This window comes from Coenobita brevimanus, chromosome 110, assembly GCF_032717465.1.
Source record: "Coenobita brevimanus isolate Jiangsu-jjx chromosome 110, ASM3271746v2, whole genome shotgun sequence".
NCBI classification, from domain to species: Eukaryota; Metazoa; Arthropoda; class Malacostraca; order Decapoda; family Coenobitidae; genus Coenobita; species Coenobita brevimanus.
Window position 1 is genome coordinate 11,705,639 of NC_137063.1, and position 18,974 is coordinate 11,724,612.

At 42.5% G+C, this 18,974-nt stretch overlaps 1 protein-coding gene across 1 annotated transcript in view; it reads left to right on the forward strand.

The window, feature by feature from the left end:
• The window catches only part of LOC145417496 (uncharacterized), a 107,474-nt gene that overhangs the window by 38,738 nt on the left and 49,762 nt on the right, over positions 1-18,974 (forward strand). Inside the window, exons 3-6 of the mRNA XM_080286204.1 lie at positions 861-1,182; positions 3,143-3,358; positions 8,495-8,669; positions 9,296-9,471. Of these exons, the coding sequence (XP_080142330.1) occupies positions 861-1,182; positions 3,143-3,358; positions 8,495-8,669; positions 9,296-9,471 (889 nt within the window). The remainder of the gene's footprint in view (positions 1-860; positions 1,183-3,142; positions 3,359-8,494; positions 8,670-9,295; positions 9,472-18,974) is intronic.

Below are 18,974 nucleotides of genomic sequence, written 5' to 3' on the forward strand. Positions count from 1 at the left end.
TACGTGTAGGACGACCCCATAGAAGCAGTTACTTACCTGTGGTCGACGGGTCTGCTTTGCCAGACAAACTGAGTTTCAGCAACAACAACAACACCAACAACTGCTCATTGATATATAACATTACCGTTAATACCATACAGTAGTATAAGATATCCCTTTCTGTCTGACTATTGCGGCAGACATAACTGTGGTTTTGCTTCCTGGGTCCATCTGACTAAGCAGACCCGTCAACAGCAGATAAGCAACCGCCTCTATGTTTTTTGTTTTTTTTTCATAGGTCCCCTACACCGTTGATACTGTGTCTGCGTCTCAATGCAGCATGTGCTGTGCAATCCCCTATTATGTGTGTTTTATTGTGTGGACCTGTTCTGCAAATTGGGCATATGTCGTCTGTGATTCTACCCAAACCATGTCTAAGCTTTTAACTTAAGAGGGTTGCGTGATGTCCTGATGTAAGTCTAGCGAGATGAACTTGATCATCTCTGTTTACGGACATCTCTGATGGATGGGCGTCAGGAAGGAGGGTTTGTAATGCAGTGTTTTGATCAAGTCATTGTATTGTCTTGCAAGTGAAATGGGCATATAGGCGTTTTTTCGTTTTAATATAGGAATGTCTGGAGGTGGGATGTTGTTGAAGAGAGTCTGGTAATGTTTGTATGGTAATTGTTTTATATGACTAGCTATTTTGTGTGGCTGTCATAATGAAGGGGATGATGTGTGTCAGCACGTATTATTAATGTCCACTGCAGCAAATTTGTCTGTGTTAAGTATGATGCTTTTCTGTTGCCGTGCAGTTTATGTAACTACCAAAGGGAATGACTTTAATCACAATCTCTCAGACTGTCTCCATTTACTTTCAGTATGCAGTGGACATCCATAAGGAGCCAGGAGTTCAGTAGGTGGACCCGACACTTCCTGCTGGTGCTGGCTGTGGCGTGGGCGGTGCAGGCACAGTGTCCGTGGCCCAGAGAAGTACGGGAATTGAACGGGTCATGCCTGTGTGCGTATAACCTGCAGAACCAGCTGTCCATCCAGTGTAGCGCAGTCAACTTCACTCTGTTGATGACTGTGTTGCACCAGCGCTCACCCGGCGTGCCCCTCGACCTGCTCTACGTCAACAACACCAGGATCAGCGTCCTTAATGACCGCAGTTTTGATGGACTCCAGATTGAGAATATACAGGTGAGTCAGTGTGTGTGTGTGTGTGTGTGTGTGTGTGTGTGTGTGTGTGTGTGTGTGTGAGAGAGAGAAGGGGGGGGAGACCTTTGTAATTTTAACCGGTCAATTTTATATTCTATTTATATCCACATCGTCTGTTAGTAATTCCGTTACTAAAATAAGACGGAGCATCTATAGCACATTTTGTTCCTACATGACGAAGATTCCTGACGCCATTCAGTTCAAGATATGGATAAATGTAACCTAACTGGAGGGTCGATTAGATTAACAGCCAGAGATTCATTCTTCATCAAATTTCATTCACCCACGACTTGGTTTTCAGGTTGTAAGAGTGACACATTCCCGTCGGATAAAAAGAAACTAACCACATTATTGACGCTGCGTGTAGAACAGGTTTAAATAATATGTAAGGTTGATGTTCGCTAAGTAGGTGAAGGTAAACGGTCTCTCTATCTTGCCTACCTGCCTACCTGCCTACTCAACTTGCTTCTGCTACGGTACCTTTCCCAACTACCTCATGTCTTCTCCCCTCTCCCCTCCACAACGGTACCCTACACTACAGTACATACTCCTTTCTTCCTTCAACTCTCCTGTGTCTTTTTCGTATCCTCGCACAGGCCTTTCCCCCTCACCCATCCATCCTCATCCAGCAAGTACAACACGTCATTTTCCCTCTGTGCATAAGTGAGGTTGGTAGATGGTAGGGGCATGAATATAGCTTTGAATAGCGAGTTGCTTGAGGAGGTAGAGTGTTTTAAATATCTAGGGTCACATGTTGCTGTGGATGGAAGAATAGATGCAGAAGTGAAGTTTAGAATAAATGAAGTAGGAAAGGTGCTGGGAGGAATGAAAAAAGTGTTTAGATGTCGTTCGCTTAGAATGGATGTAAAGAGAAGGTTGTATGAGGGTGTTGTGTACCGACTGCGTTATATGGGGCTGAAACGTGGAATATGGGTGTAGCAGAGAGGAAAACTTTGAATGTAATGGAGATGAGGTGTCTGAGGAGTATGTGTGGAGTGACGCGCATGGATCGAGTGCGAAATGATGAAGTGCGAAGGAGAACTGGAGTTGTTCGGGAGATGGCTGGTAGAGTTGAGCAGAGGGTGTTGCGATGGTTTGGGCATATGGAGAGAATGGATAATGAGCGATTGGTGAAAAAGATAACTAGATCTGATGTGAGACTTGTAAGGCTGAGAGGAAGACCACGAATAGGATGGATGGACAGTGTGAAGAGAGCGCTGGATGCGAGAGGGATTTCTGTTGAGCAAGGAAGAGTGGCTGTGCGTGACAGAAATAAATGGAGAGAAATTGTGAATGAATAAGTGATGACGCAGCCTTGAGAGGATATTCTCCCGCATTTGGTCTGATCAGCTAGTCAGGTCAGGTGCGGGTAAGGGAATGGGTCTGTTATGATGTGGCAGGGGTAAACCAGCTCTGCTGTCGGGCCCTGCTGCGGATGTCACTGATTGCATTGCGCAGTTGACCCTTGTGCGGTGTGGTGCGGTGAGGATCTGTCCGTTCTCCCCTTTGGGGCTAAGATGCGAATGAACGTGTTTGAATGGATGAGTAAATGGGGAGTGTGTCGTCCTGTCTCGGCTACCTCCCTTTCCTTGGGGGAAGCAGCCTAGGTATATAGATAGATAGATAGCATAAGTGAGTAGATATATGAAGTCCTTGGATAAAGCAGTGTTCCTCTCTCTCTCTCTCTCTCTTATTTTTTCTATATCTTTCTGTATTACCTGTTCCCGCGAGTACCGCTTCTTTTTTCTCCCATAAATTTACCTGTGTATTTCTCTATGCTTTTCCTTCATCATCTCCTACTTTACCCATCATTTTCTTCCCTAAGTAACCTGTCTTCTGGATCATCATCCTTTATCTCCCTTCCTGTCTCCTTTGCTAACCCATATCATTTTTCCTCCTTTCCCTCTCAGTTCTCATCTGTTTTCCTCTCTTCCCTCCTCAGTTCTCATCCTGCGGCATCTACAACATCAGCGAGGGTGCGTTCCGAGGCTTGGAGGACCAGCTAGTCAACCTCAACCTCCAGGATAATCGTCTAGCCCAGGTGCCCACTCCAGCCCTGGCCCGTCTTCGCAGTCTACGGCTCCTGGACCTATCCGGCAACCTCATTACCTCAGTGCCGGACAGGGCCTTCAGGGGACTCAGGCTGGCCACGCTCAAGGTGAGAGAGAGAGAGAGAGAGAGAAGGGGAGGGACGGAGGGAAGTATTAGGCCGCACAAACATATATATATATTGAAAGTCAGACAGACAGAAAGAAGGAATGAAGCAGAAAATGAGAGAGAGAGAGAGAGAGAGAGAGAGAGAGAGAGAGAGAGAGAGATTAGAACTCACAAACATACACATTGAAATTCAGATACAGACAGACAGGAAGGGAAACAACCAGACAGACAGAAGGAGAGAGGCTAACACAGGCTGCTGGGACACAAATACATGCTGAAAATCAAAGAGAAAACTTCAAGGAAATTTATTACTGGCGTGCCTGACCATGCCTTCTGGGGACTGAGAGGGGAGAGGAATGGGGAGAGAGGGGAGAGAGGGGCCACACACACACACACACACACACACACACACACACAGTCATGATGTGGTGTGGACGGCCTTGTTTTATATTCTATACCGGACCTTCCATCCCACACACTCCAAACATCACCACCAAATAATCTTTATCCACGCATTTTATCCATGACTTATTATCTGTCAGTGATTAGCTTGACTTGTGTAGACTTAACTACTTCGCTATGATGATATCTAAGGCTGTTCTTCTGTTATACTCTTCATGCCACCAGACGATTTTATTCAGCTCAGAAGATCTACCTGACAGTGAAGGAGTGAAGGAAGACTACATAATCCCTCCAGTTCTAATAGTCTGTCCTAAGCTGAATGAAATCGTCTGAAGATGTTAATAAGATGGTGATAATTGCGTCATTCGGGCTGAACGGGTTAAAATGTAAAGTTTGATCTCCTTGAATCCATTTTTTTTTTATGCTTTCTATATCTAGACTATTTTATTCAGGTTAGGGAGACGTGATTGTGAAGAGATTTTTAGAAACTATTTCTAACTCTTCCTCTACAAAATATTGCTAAAGCTGAATTTAATCGTCAGGAGAAAACAAGAATAATATACATAATACATAGTTGGAAATAAATAGGGTAAAAGTATTTAGGCTGGAATCCGTAGTTTTAGAGGTATTTCCGACGCTCCTGTCAGTTAATTTTTCAGTAAATGACCTTTACGAGGGAGTGGGTGTGTGGTGGGAGAATGGGTTGTTAATGTGTAGCGACAAATGCCTCGAGATCTTTTACTGTAAGCCGCCCCTCACAGTATGCAAGAGTCAGGATCCCCCACCCCCACCTCCGGCCATGACTGATCCACACTCACTCTCACCTTTGCTGGTTTGTGTTCCTGTCTCACTCTTTGATATTCTGGATTATCATCAAGGTCTCCGGCAGCTTTTGGATTCCTCAGACTCACTTATGTATTTTTGCATAATCAGTATTAGTTTCATTTTTCTGTTGGTTCATTCCCTTGAGTCACTACCCTCTTTTCCAAAGTGCCATTTATATGTGTATTAGTTCGCACAAAGATCTACTGCAGGACTGGCTACCTCGGAGTGAGAATAACAGTCGGAGTTAACTCTTTCCCATACTGGTGTCTGTTAGGGGGAATAGTGCATATGAGAGCCTATCTGCTGTACTGGATATGTATGGATGTCTTAAAGCTTGTAGGTTACGTCACTGGCATGCACCAGCAAAGTGTGAACATATGTCAGCATAGGAAAAGACACAATTGGAACTGAACCCGAATTCAGGCACTGCAGACCGGGAGGGGAATGCCACAGCCACAAAGCCGTCGTAGCTCCAATTATATCAACAGACCTTAATTGCTTGTTCAAGGGCGGGGCTGTTACCAGCTTGATAGACAAACATAATGCTGTCTTTGCAGTCATTGTGGATTTATTATTATAAGATCTTACTTTGTCATAAATAATGCTATGTTTTCTCAAGCACGAGAAACAAGTCTGACTGATACATGCTCATTGCAGTCATTATGTAGAGTATTTATTATATGAGTGGGGAAATTGTAGGATGTAGGATCTGTATAAGACGCCTATTAGAGACGGCTCATACATGTGGAGAGAGTTCACTTACACCACAGTATAAATTGCTCTCCTCCCTCCCTCCCTCTCTCTCTCTCTCTCTCTCTCTCTCTCTCTCTCTCTCTCTCTCTCTCTCTCCACTCACCCCTCCCCTCTTTCCCGATCCCGCACACTTTCCCTTTGCACTCATTCCATCCTCACCTCTTATCTTTCCCCGCTTCCCCCGCTCCCTCTCTCTCATTACCCAATTTTCCCCACCATTATAACACCCCTTGCCGCCACCCCTCCTTCTTCTAATCTTCCTCTGTCATTCTTCTCTATCCCTTCCCCTCCCCTTACCCATTCACCCTCCCTCTTTTTCTCTTTCTCCTCACCTTCTCTCCCACCTTCCTTCACCCCCTCCCCAGCATGCTAGATGAGGCAACGTGAACTAGGGGAGACATACAAAGGCATGGTGTAGGAGAAACTAGTGGCTTTGCTAGTGTCAAGGCCCACCGCCCCAGCTCAACTCACTCTCATTGCTCGCGGGGGTAATAACATTAATGCTTAGAAATGCGCTGTAATTGTTTGTTTGCGTGTGTGTGTGTGTGTGTGTGTGTGTGTGTGTGTGTGTGTGTGTGTGTGAGAGAGAGAGAGATAGAGAGAGAGAGAGAGACCCACTGCCAGACCAAGCCTTCTCCTCAGAGGGTCAGTGACAGCCCTAATTAACCTTTCTCCCTTCTGGCTAAATTTATGCAGACCCGCCTAACGTCATCCCGGTTTTAGATATATCCTCAAAATTTTCTCATCAGTTGGCTCCTATAGACAGTGAACCTCAGCATTAGATCCTTTATTTATTTTTTTTTTCAAAGTTTCATTTCTTTTTTTTTTTTTTTTTGGTCAACAGATATCACTTGGGAAACATAACCATAACGGCCACAAAATTGCGACCTTCCCTAACCAGACAGTGACTCTACCTAACGATGAACAGGGGATGAGTTAAAGGAAGAGTAGACAAAATTAAAATACTGGAAGAGCAAACACACACACACACACAACACTGAGCTGATGATTGTAACTCGCTTCGAATATCCTTGAATTTCTGCCTCATATATATATATATATATTTTTTTTTTTTTTGAGGCAACAAAAAAAAAAAAATGGTGACAATCCACTTCCACCTTAACATTCATTAGTTCAATTTTTTATTATTATTATTATTAAGAAATTATTTTATGAAGTCCTCGTGGTACTCATGTGTCCATATTAATAAACTACCCCTGTGTTGAAGAGTATTTCCCATTTTCTTTCCAACATATTGCAGACAGTTTTTAGGGTGAACTGTTAGATTATTCCGAGCAGTACTTGTATATGATGAAGAATTAACGTTCAGTACCTATTGCTTTGCTGTGTCGCTGATTGCTTTTTATTTTTTCTCTTGATGTTTTCACACGGACTTTTTTTTTTTTTTTTTTTTTGTACCCACGAATAAATATGTATCATTTGTGCATGTTGTTCTGAGGTGTTCACTGTTTACACTATCCCTCTTGCTTTGCCTTTGTCTCCTTCTCATAACAATTACTGTTTTCATAGTGCACAGAGACAGAGATAACTTCTGTATCATGCATAAAACAATATCTCATTTTGCCTTTTCCTACTCATTCGTGTTTGGCCTTCAGCAACAACATTCCCCACAGCGCTGGGACATGCACAGGATGATAAATAATCTAAATTAAAAAAAAAGGTAAAGTTCGTTTTTAAAAGTGCAGCTGGCCTGTGAGGTTGACGAAGAATTATATCCTCAAAAGAATTACTATAGTTGATTAGAACCCTGTGAACTGTGTGGCCTGTCAAACTTATGTTCTCATGGTTAGCGTAGCGTAGCATCTCCCCAAACATATTATTGTCATTCATCTTTCCTTGTGTCTTCTCAGTACTTCCCCACAGCCTTACCATCGTTACTCTCTTCTCACACTCAAAACACAGTTACTACAATCACAGTTTTTATTTTAACTCCCCACTCTTGGCAGGTGGCTGTATTTCACTTACGCATCCTCTTTCTCTCTTTGTTCTGCTGGGTACTTTGTCTTACTGTTTATATTCTCTCTCTCTCTCTCTCTCTCTCTCTCTCTCTCTCTCTTATACCAGCCTGTTTACTAATGACATGATATAAAATCGCCGACTTGTGGCAAAAATAACACAAGATATGCTGTACATACACGGAATGAAGAGGTCCTTCCACAGTCCTGGGGTGGGGGACTCAATTATATCGATTCTCTGTCGTAACCTGGATTCGTTATTGCAGAAGGGACAAGTAAAGGAAAGGGCCAAGTCTTACCAGGTCTCCCGTCCCTCCTACAAACAGCAAATCTCAGCTACGAGAGAAAAATTATCCTAGGTTATATCTGTGTTATGCAGGAAGTATGAGGAAAAGACAGTGCATAATATCCCCATGACTCCAGTTCTTCCTGCATAACAAATCAGTTACGACAGAGATTCAATCAGAAATATGTTCGAGTATCCCGCCCCTGGTCTCTCTCCCCAAGTTGAATACTATCGTGTGGAAGCAGCAAGAATGAAATAGTAAATACATCATCGGAGTGAACAAAAAAGAATGACTCCTTTCAGCACCACACACGTAACCTTAGTCTCTCATTCTGGACGGCATACGAACTACATAGCGCCTTTTTCTTGGTGATAGAATTTGCACATGACACTTTTTGATCCATTTTGACGTTAATGAGGCAACTATAGGTATATCAATGCTAGGAATATCTGAATAACATAAACAGAACACCAAGATGTCATAATTGTAATAAATCACTGGGAAAACTGTGTTGCGAAGGTCTTGTGCCACTTAGAATGAAGCCCTTTTCTTCAAGGTAAAGGCTGTTCAGAGTTTCATCATTTTGTGCTTTTTTTACTTGATATAATAAAAAAATGCTTCTCTTCAGGAATTTACACCTGACCTAATTCTTCACTTGCAGCCACACACTGTCTCTCACATCATATCTCGTTATTCCCATACTAGTGGATTGAGCTTGTTTCTCCCTTATGTGCTTGTTCACCCAGGAGCTGAACTAAGGACTTGGGTGTAGTTTCATTGTTGTGTGTCGTACTATAGGGGAAGGCTGAGACGTGGTAAATTTTAACTATGATCCTTAATGCTCCTCGTGCAGTCGATAGGTATTAATGTTAAGCCTTCTTCACCCCCTACCAGCTCTCGGACAACGAGTTATCTCTAAGCGAGGGAGCCTTCTCGGGTCTGGAGGCCACTCTCAAGAACCTGAATTTGAAGGGGACGAAGCAGGAACAGCTGCCCCGAGCCATCCTGGACCTGCCAGCACTCGCGTTCCTTGACGTGGCCCAGAACCAGATCAGGAGCATAGGGCCAGGTGAGAGAGAGAGAGAGAGAGAGAGAGAGAGAGAGAGAAAGAGAGAGTTCAGCTTAGAAATTACCTCTTCATTATGTTAACATTTTTGTATGTCAATCTTGCTATCTCCAACCGATCATACTTACCTTAGGTCCAGCTTCGTAATGTAGGGGTTGGATAAAGTCTTCATTAACCCTTTCTGTACGATGAGTTTTCTTTGGCTGAGAAAAGTACTCTGAAGTAAGAACACACACACACACACACACACACACACACACACACACACACACACATACACACACACACAAACAAACACACATCGTCATTATACTGAAAGGGTTAAGTAGCTTGTTTCTGTAGAGCTCTTGTAATGTAGGGAGGAAGCTAAATGATTGAAGGAAAGGAGATTGAATTAGTCTCTTCAAATACTGCACACTCCTATATTTTCTTCCTTTTCTTATGCAACAGACAACTAAAGCCTTCCCTCTTTTCCCTTTCCTAATGGAGTCAACTAAACCTGACCTTTCAAACAGCTACACCCTCATTTGCTTCCTTCCCCTGTTCTAACCACACAGACAACTATATCTGTCCTCCTTCTTCCTAACCCAACAACAACAATAAAACGTTTCTTTCCTCACTGCCCCCAGCCTCCCTCAGTAACCTACATTCCCTGACGGCGCTAAACCTGGAGAGGAATCTGCTGCAGTCCCTAGAGGAAGAGGATTTCTTGGGTGTCAACGATACTCTCAGCTCACTATCCCTCCTCAACAACCTCATCACACTCTTCCCAACCAGAGCACTCAACTCACTCTCGGAGCTCAGGGTAAGTGATGAAATGTTATGCTGGTGGTGTAAAGTGTGGTGAGGTGTGCTGCCGTGTCTTGTGGTGTTAGGACGATGTTGTGGTGTGTGGCAGTAGATGTTTTTGGTTTGTGTATAGTGGTGATGTGGTATATGGTGGAAGATAATTTGGAGTGTACTGAGTGATGATAGTGCTGTAGTGTGGGGATGTGAGGCGAGGTTGTGGGTGTGTTTGGACTGTGCATAATACTGTTTTGTGGTAATGATCAGTGTGGATTTACCTTTTAGAGCATACTCAATGATAATGATGATGATGATGGTGTTCTTCTGTACAGTGATATGGAGAATGACAGTAGATACTTTGAGATATGTTAAGAAGTGGTGATAATGATAGTGGTGACTGGTGTTGTGTGGTGATGTGGAGTGTGGTAGTAGATGTGTGAAAGTGTGGTACGAGTAACATGTGGTACTAGTTGAATTGCAATTTTGAGTGTGTTAATAGTGGACTGTGATGATTTATGATGGTGCAGCAACATCTGTCTCTGCTAGGCACCTCACCGCTTCTAATCAAGTCTGACCAACGTCTCTGTGGCCTCAGGGTAAGTGGCGGTGAGATCTGGTGATTGGTGATGAAGTATACTGGCAAAGTGGTATGGTGTGGAGGCAAATTTTTGATGTGTTCTGTGGTGGTGAATAGTCATGAAATGGTATCGGTAATAATGGAATGTGGTGTGATAATGGCGATTAAAAGTGAGTGGGAAGAAAAATCTCGAAACAGTATGATGAGCTGGGAAAAGTCCGTAACCTATCACCGTTTAAATATCGCGGTCCATAAGTGTCTAGTGTGACTGCTTAATTCATTGTCAGGAAATTATTCCAACCATGACCTCCGACAGCATACTTCATGAAGGCGAAGGAAATGTACAGTTATCATGCGGTATAAAAAGGCAAACTTACATCCGTATCCCCCCCATCTAAACACCAATGGCGGATAATGGCGGGAAGTCCCATCTCGCGCTTGCGGCCTAGCGCGTGGGACTGTCTTGGTGTTGATTCTCAGGGTGGGGGGATGCGCCTTCCGGGGCGCTTGTCTCTCCCTACAGCTGTGTCTGCAAAATATTTGGTTTTCTCTGTGCTGTGCTTATTTTTGTAGTTACTTTCTCTAAAATTAAAGAAACTCCTCTGACGATGGTCTACGCATGCAGAGAGTTAGGTCATACAATCCGATGACATATTTTTAGGTCTTGTTCTGCAACCACCAGACGATTTAATTCAGTTTTGGAGAAATTTTTCGATTTAGAGAGGGTTACATACAACCTTGAATACTCCAAAGATGGATAAAATCATCAGGAAGTAAGAAGGAATAAAGTGAATTATACCGTCGTAATGAATAAGTTAAGTATTTCAGACGAAGGCTCTCTACACATCCACACATTCTGAATTTTAACACCTTCAGCGCGAGGATGTCCTTCATATTTCGTTCTTACTAACTTCAAACGATTTTATTCAGTTCATAAGAGACTTTTCGAAATGGAAGGGTTGAATAAAGCTCTCATCAACCGCTTCAGTATAGGAGGTCTTTAAGTTGAACAGAATCGTTTGGAAGTGTGTGTGTGTGTGTGTGTGTGTGTGTGTGTGTGTGTGTGTGTGAGAGAGAGAGAGAGAGAGAGAGAGAGAGAGAGTATAATGGCAAGTATAGAGAAGGACGGGAACTCGAGAAATGTTATAAAAAAAGAATGCACGAGCTTCCATTTTGCTGGCTCAGAGGATACAACATTCTTATAGCTTACTGTATTGTCTGTCTCTGCTCGATTGTTTTATCAGGTTACTTTCCAGAGTCAAAAGATGGCAGAACGTGTTATTGCTCATTTATTCTTGTGCCTCTTTTTGCAAACAGCACATGTATTTTTTGTTTTTTCTCTTTGCTGTGATCATCTCTCTCTCTCTCTCTCTCTCTCTCTCTCTCTCTCTCTCTCTCTCTCTCTCTCTCTCTCTCTCTCTATTCACTGCTCTTCTGAAATCTGTGCTTGTGTCTCATTCCAATTACGGCGGTCACGCAGCACTCGTATATTAGTACATTCACTTGTCTAATGCAAGAGTTAACCAGTATTCTCGGCCTTTCTTGTGCAAAACTGGTCAGCTCTTCAATTGTGTTCACCAGTCTGTCATTCCCACTGCACTTGTCTTCTAATATTTCAAAAGCAATAGGCATCTCGAATAACGAATCTTGAGCTTAGTTTTCTTTTGTTCATTTTTTAAGAGACATTTTTTTTTCACTCTCCCAGCCTCTGGTTCTTTCTCCTTGCGTGAAAAAATAAATAGGAAGAGGACGCAGATCTATAAGATGATAAATCAAGACACAGTATTAAACAACATACAATGGAGACAATGAAAAAGTTTTCAGAATAAGGCGCAGCTTGTGAGACAATTTCCCCTCGCCTCCCACGTAACCCGGAACCTTCACTATAACCTTAACCCTCAAATCATAGTTGCTGCTCTGAGTATGATAAATTCCTCTTCTGGTAATAAGCCATATGTCCCCAGCATAATTTCGTCCCTCATAAATCTTACAAACTAGAATTACTTTGTAGTGTAATTCCCCTTCCCGGCTTTGGTTCTGTCACATGCCACTTGTACAGCGATGAACTGGTTAACAGAATTACCAGGCGTGAGAACTGAGAACGTCATTGTCTGCTACGAAGGGTCCTGAACAGAAGCAACAAGCACACAAACCACTCCACCTACTATCCTCGACGTAGAGAAAGGCAACTGGAGAAAGTTGTTATTCAATATGCAAAAAATGTCTTTTGTTTTTTTTGTCGAGGCTGCCCTTCACAGACTTATGCACTGTCAGAAAATAGATGGAAAAAAACTAGAGAAAACATTATACGAAGGGAGGCGGAGGTCACAGAACTACATCCCAACCACCACCATCACCAGCACCAAATCTTAAATCCATAGTTGTTATCTACCTTAACGTCCCATGTGTAGTCGGTATATATCTGTTTTAACTCACTAAAATCAATATACTGTTGGACAAAGGAAGTTTCCTCCTTGACCCTGTTCACCAGCAGTACAAATGGGGATGTAAACTGACTAATGTTGTGGTACTCTAATGGAAGACTGGGAGAGCGAAAACTGGTTTCCTGCCTTAATGCCTGTTGTGCTGGCGGTAGGCGTTTATCCTAAGCTTGATGCTGGAGTGATCAGAGTGGCCTGACCTAAGTGACCGTTCTGTCTTACGCGTAGTCTACATCCCCACGAGGCACCTGGAGATTCACAATTCATGTAATACCACTAAAGTCAGTAGAGTAGGTTGGTCATCTGCCCTCAAGTGACTACTATGGTAGCCTAGCCCCGGACCCCTACACATAGAAAAGGGAAACACAGGATTAGTAGTTACTTTTGTTTAACTTCCTCACTCCGATAACGTGTTTCGTATTCCATTATATTCAGCTCTAGACACTTTTCGAAATGAAGGCGTTAGTTATTGTCCTCAGTAACGCACAGAATTTGAGTCCTTCCTAAGTTAAATAAAATCGTCTGGAAATTGAATACCCCTCCCCTTGACACACACACAAAAAAATCACTGGATTCAAGGGGTTTATACCTTACAAACCTCTGACCTATGGAACTGTTACTTCCTGTGTGACTGGCTAATTGTTCCAGGTTTATTGTGGTGTTTTATTGCATTGGATTAGCGTGGAGTTACGTCACACCCGCAGCGGTTGTGGTTGGTGAATGGCTGGAAAATTAGGAGGAAGAATTGTTTACGATACATCTCGTAGTTGCAGTCCCCCAAACTTCTCTCACTATTTTTTTTTTTTTTTTTTTTTTTTTTTTGCTTTTCACTGCCTTAACCTCCTGAAAAAAGAAAAAAGAAAAATGCTGTTGTTATTCGTGTACGTCTTTTTTTTTTTCTCGCACGTCTCATTTTTATTGTCATTCCATACGTTGTCTTCCAGAGGATAAATCAGATCATTAGGCGGTAGCAATCTTAAAATGAAAATTGTCGTCGTACTGGAATAGTGACTAGAGAGTATTTATAACCATATCTGTAAGTAGACGTAGCCGAGGGGTGTAATTCTGTAAGGGAGGTTATCTTGTCGATGGAGAGACACCAGGAGAGAGTAATGGTGAGGCGTGTAGGAGATAATCAGTGTAGGCCTTCTCTTGTTCCGTTATTCTCTTCGTATTTTAAATGGGATGATGAAACAGGCAGATTTGGGTCGACGGAGTTTATTGTGAGACAGTTACTTGAATAAAAGTTAAGAGCTTGGCGTGACCCGTATAGCCTATGGCTAGTAGCAGTTTGTGCTAGTTGCTGTCCTCCTACTTTACTCTCACTCTCCTGCTCCCTATTGCTCTCTCCTTGTCTAACTCTTGTTCTCTCCTGCCCTACTCTGTCTCACTCTGTCTTCTTCTAACTCTCCTACATGTGATATCGGACTTATATCCCCTCTAGCTTCCGGCTAAAGTGTGTGGGCGTACGTGTGCGTGCGTTTGTGCGTGTGTGTGTCTGTTACATTTCCGACACATGATCAAAGGTGTGTCACATCTTTAATTCGTCTAGGCAAGGGGACGTGTTCTGTAACTCTTCCTGGAGATCTCAGACATAACTACCTGTTTTACACAGTGTTACCTATACCTATATAGTTACATACCGTAGTTACATATAGTATTGTCTTATAACATATTATGCCTACATATCGCTCGTACCAACAACAGCAAATATTGTCATAACATATTAATACATACTGTATTATATACACATTACAATAAACTTGTAACTTAAGTGAAATACATAATACTGTAAAAGTTACATATTTGTATGAATATTGTATAATTGCAGTTACATCGTGTTAATGATATTATAGTTACATCATTTTAATGCAACTGTTATGCAAGTGTGGCGGTAACATATTAATCCCACAGGTCTCCCTTGAGCTACATAAAAAAAATAAAAAGACGCCGTCGTAGTAATGAAACGGCTAAGAACAATTATGATCATGAAACAGTTCCAACCTTGGGATGCAAATGCCTTGTATTCTCGAGCTAATTATTATCAATTTTATAAAGAGTCCTTTTTTTTTTCTTATTGTTTGTTTGCTTCATATTCAGAGTTGTGGCTGTTTTCCAATTGCAATCTAATCTGGCGAAAGTGTAAATATCTCAGTAATTGGTGAAGTGCAAATATCTAAAGAATAATCAATCTCAAGGATTAACTTCCGGGGAAAAAAAGGGTTGCTTATCCATTATTGAAGATACTGGGTCATAACATTTCAAACGACACGTCAAAATTTTTCCTTCTAAAAGTGCCAACTGCATTTATTTAGATTAATATTACTTTGCACGGTACTATGGCAAATAAATAAAAGTAAATAAGTAGATAGAGAAGAACCCACACCCGTATTATCCTCTAGGGGACCCTGGAGGGCCAAAAGGTACACTACTGTAGTCCTGAGCATTTAAACCTAGGCTGGGACTACGATACGTTCACGGCAACTATACATGTGGTAGAAACACCTCCAAACACCTTCTGAAGTCGAACTGTTTCGCATTTGCACACGGTTGCTCCATCCAGAACTCTGCCACCGTAACACTAAGGCGTTTGTATCATACAGTTACGAGTTAGATTCACGTAACGCTTGGTTTCCACTTCATATGAGTATTTGTTTTCCTGTACATTTTAGTAATTATCATCATATTCAAGCCGAGACATTCCATGAGCTAAACAAGAGGAAAAACAAAGAGCACTGTATCTTGCATTTTGTAGTTTGTTTAACGGACTACTTAATGGAATTTGAGGAGATATAAAGTATACCAAAGCAAAGATGAAAGATGACGAGAACTACTGAAGCGTACGAACAAATTCACTCAGAAACGGAAGAGACGAGAGAAATAAGAGAGTGGTGAGCAGCGAGAGGGAGTGGGAGAGCAGGCCATCAAGCTATCCAACGAGCCGAAGCAGCACTCGCCTCCCGAATCAGGCGAGCGAGAGGAACAGAACGGGACGGAATGTTATGGTGTGATCCCCTGGCCAGCAGGAGGAGGAAGTGGATGTACTGGAGTGAGAGAGAGGAAAAAACTGATATCATGACATCAGGAACCGTAAAGATTGGGGGAGAGTGGCGGTGGTTGAAGAGATGGTGAGTGGATAGGTAGGCAGCAGGGCGGGAAGATGGGAGGCGGAGAGGATGCTGGCCGAATCATGATGCTTGAGCAATTGTCTGGAACATGGCAGTATTTGGTTTTAATATTATTATTATTATTATTATTATTATTGTTGTTATTGTTGTTGTTGTTGTTGCTGCTGCTGATGATGATGATAATGTTGTTATTCTTGTTATTGATGATGATGTAGTTATTGTAGTTTTATATAATTATTGTAACTTTGTGTGCCAATTGTTTCATTTCATTGAAGAGAATGATCTAACAATTTTGAAAAACGAAAAAAAAAAAAAAATTCTCGTGTCACCAGCCTGTGAAAAATCTTATTTTGCTTTGGTGGACGTAATTCTTAAAAGTAATTGTTTTTAATCTGTGAACTGTAGGGCTTTTTCGGTTTCAGTAAATTCTCTGGGTTTGCATTTTAACAGTACCAGTGGAAGAGGATGGCCGGCCTCACATGGAAAGACTTAGCATTAGCTCACTTGAGTCAGTGTACTAGATACCTATATAAACGTCTGATTGATATGGATTTCCCTTAGCTGAATATAATCGTTTGGCGTTAAGCATAATAAAGTAAGTGTGACAATACCAGTGAAACTGTTCAGGATGGCGGTCGTGTGTGTGAGAGCTGATGTGTTTGTGAGATCGTGGACAGATGCGGCCATGGAAAGCCTGAGATACAAGGGGGATAACTTCACCAGCCGAGAGTTTGTTGATGTCTATATAGATCTATCTCAATGTAAATACTTCAAGAACATCGCATTCTGTACCTATGATGTATCCTCAATCAAGTGTGTGCATTACTAGCTTATTATTTATACTTCACGAGTTTACTTTCCATTTATTTAGCTGGTCATTGCCTCTCAGGATCCCCACCACAACCACCACCACCACAACAGTTTTCATCAACATCATCGTCATCACTGCCTTGTACCATTCTTTTCATTGCTCTTTCCTTCCTGCTTCCATGCACTTCTTTCCATTCTCTTCTTCATAATTTTTTTTACCGATTTCTTCATCACCATCACCACCAAAACAGGTTCATTTTTAATCTTTTTTGTTATTTATTATTATTATTATTATTATTATTATTATTATTATTATTATTATTATTATTATTATTTTTATTATTATCCCCATCATCCATTAACCTTTCATTTTCATTCTCATCATTTTTTTTTTGTCAATTTCTTCATCACCATCATTATTACCCATTGACCTTTCATTTTCATTTTCGTCAATTTTCTTCCTCATCTTCTCCTCCTCTACCCCCCACGTACCCTAGCGTCCGGTATGCCACACTGTTCTCCCACGGCCAGGCATTTATTCCCACGGTTATTCAGGTGTTACTTCCGGCTTACCTTCCCCACCTCCCACATCACCACCACCACAACACCACCACCTGCCGAGGGAATGTGCTGCTGGGGGTGGTGATGTGTGGTGTTGGTGACAGTGTTTATCGTGGATGGGGTGGCGGTATGGATAATGGTTTGCCTTTGTGGTGTGTGGTGTTGGTGGTGATGTGTGGTGCTGGTGGTGGTGGTTGTCGAGGTGGTGTGGTGGTAGTGATTTGGTAATGGTGTTTGTGGTAATGGTGGGCTGGTGTGGTCGTGTTGGTGGTGGCGTGGCGTTGGTGATGAGTGATATTGATGATAATGGAGGTGATGGTGATGGTGTTCCTTCGTTTCTCAGTGCCTGTCCTGTTAACTTTAGGGTTTTGTAGATTTGTGTGTGTGTGTGTGTGTGTGTGTGTGTGTGTGTGTGTGTGTGTGTGTGTGTGATTTTAATGCGAAGACAAAGTCATCAAATGATGGGAAGACGAGTAAGAAGGATACAACTCCAAGGAAAATGGAGAGAGAGAGAGAGAGAGAGAGAGAGAGAGAGGGAGAGGGAGAGAGGGAGAGAGAGAGTGCTGGGGAAGGAATTTTCTGATTTACCCACGTACAGTACACCGCTGTGCTTAATCACCTTTATTACCCGTCCCCGACACACAGTCATAATACACACACACATATACATACACACAAAATATTACCACACACACACACACACACACACACACACACACACACACACACACACACACACACATTATGACGCACAACCTCCCTCATCCCCCTACACACGAGACTCCAACAAGCCACACGCGCACATAGGGAAGTGACGCACACGCATGTACGCATCATGTACAGGGAGTGGTTCAGGGAAGGGTATTGTTTTCACTCGGTTTGTCTGTCTGTTTGTTTGTCTCTCTGTCTGTCTGTTAACAGCTTTACGGGAAAACAAACAGTGCGATTTTGACTCAAATTACAGGGATGATGGTCAATGACTTTCTGATCACCTGATTAAATTTTGGGCCAAACTGAGCAAAGGCCCAGGCTGTGGGCTCAAAAAATGTAAAAAAAAAAAAAAAAAAAAAACGGTGAGGAGTAAAAATCGTTTTTTCGCCATAACTTATTTCAAATTCGTTATATCGACATGAAACCAAAACCTGAAGGTGCATCTTTCAAATCTTCATCCTATGACATGCCTCATTACCTCAGGGGGGTACCTCTCCCCCCAGTTAGCTGTAAGGTAGTCAGTGTCAGGTGGGTCGGACCTAAAATTTCAAATGGGCATAACATCGTCAATTTTCACCCGATTTACTCCAAACTTAATATGTGACATCTTTGACTAGATATCATACTGTGTTTGTACGTCAGCACTAATGTGACTGCCGGGGACGGGTTTGCTGTGCCTTGGCACCGCTTCTTGTTTTTTTTTTTTTTTTTTTTCTGGAGATACGACTACCACAGCTACCACAGTCGTTGCTTCTGCTGCTACCACAACCACTACCACTTCAACTGCCACCAGTATCACAACCACAAACTCTACCATTGCTTGAAATAATACTAATACTAGCATTTACAACCACTGCACCCACTGCCACAACTGCTGCTACTACCTCCACTTTCGCTACTACCACATCCACTACCACCGCTACCACCTCCACTATTACCCTTGTCAATACCAGCACTGTCACTTCTACCTTAGCTGCCGTTCCTGGAGAGAGACTCCTTCACGTGGTGGCACCGATATAACCGGGCGGTGGCGCTGCCCGGTTATACAAACGTCCCTCATTTCCCTTCCTGTCCCTCGAAAAAAGATGGTAGATTACATGAAAAGGCAGCCTCAGCGTGCAGTCCACCGCGTTCACGTTCGGATGAGCCTGGCCTGGGTTGCTACTACTACTACTACTACTACTACTACTATTACTATTATGGTACTACTACTACTATGACTGCCACCACATCATGATCACCATTATCGCTACCCCTGATACCGTTACCATTACCACGACAGTTACCAGTCACT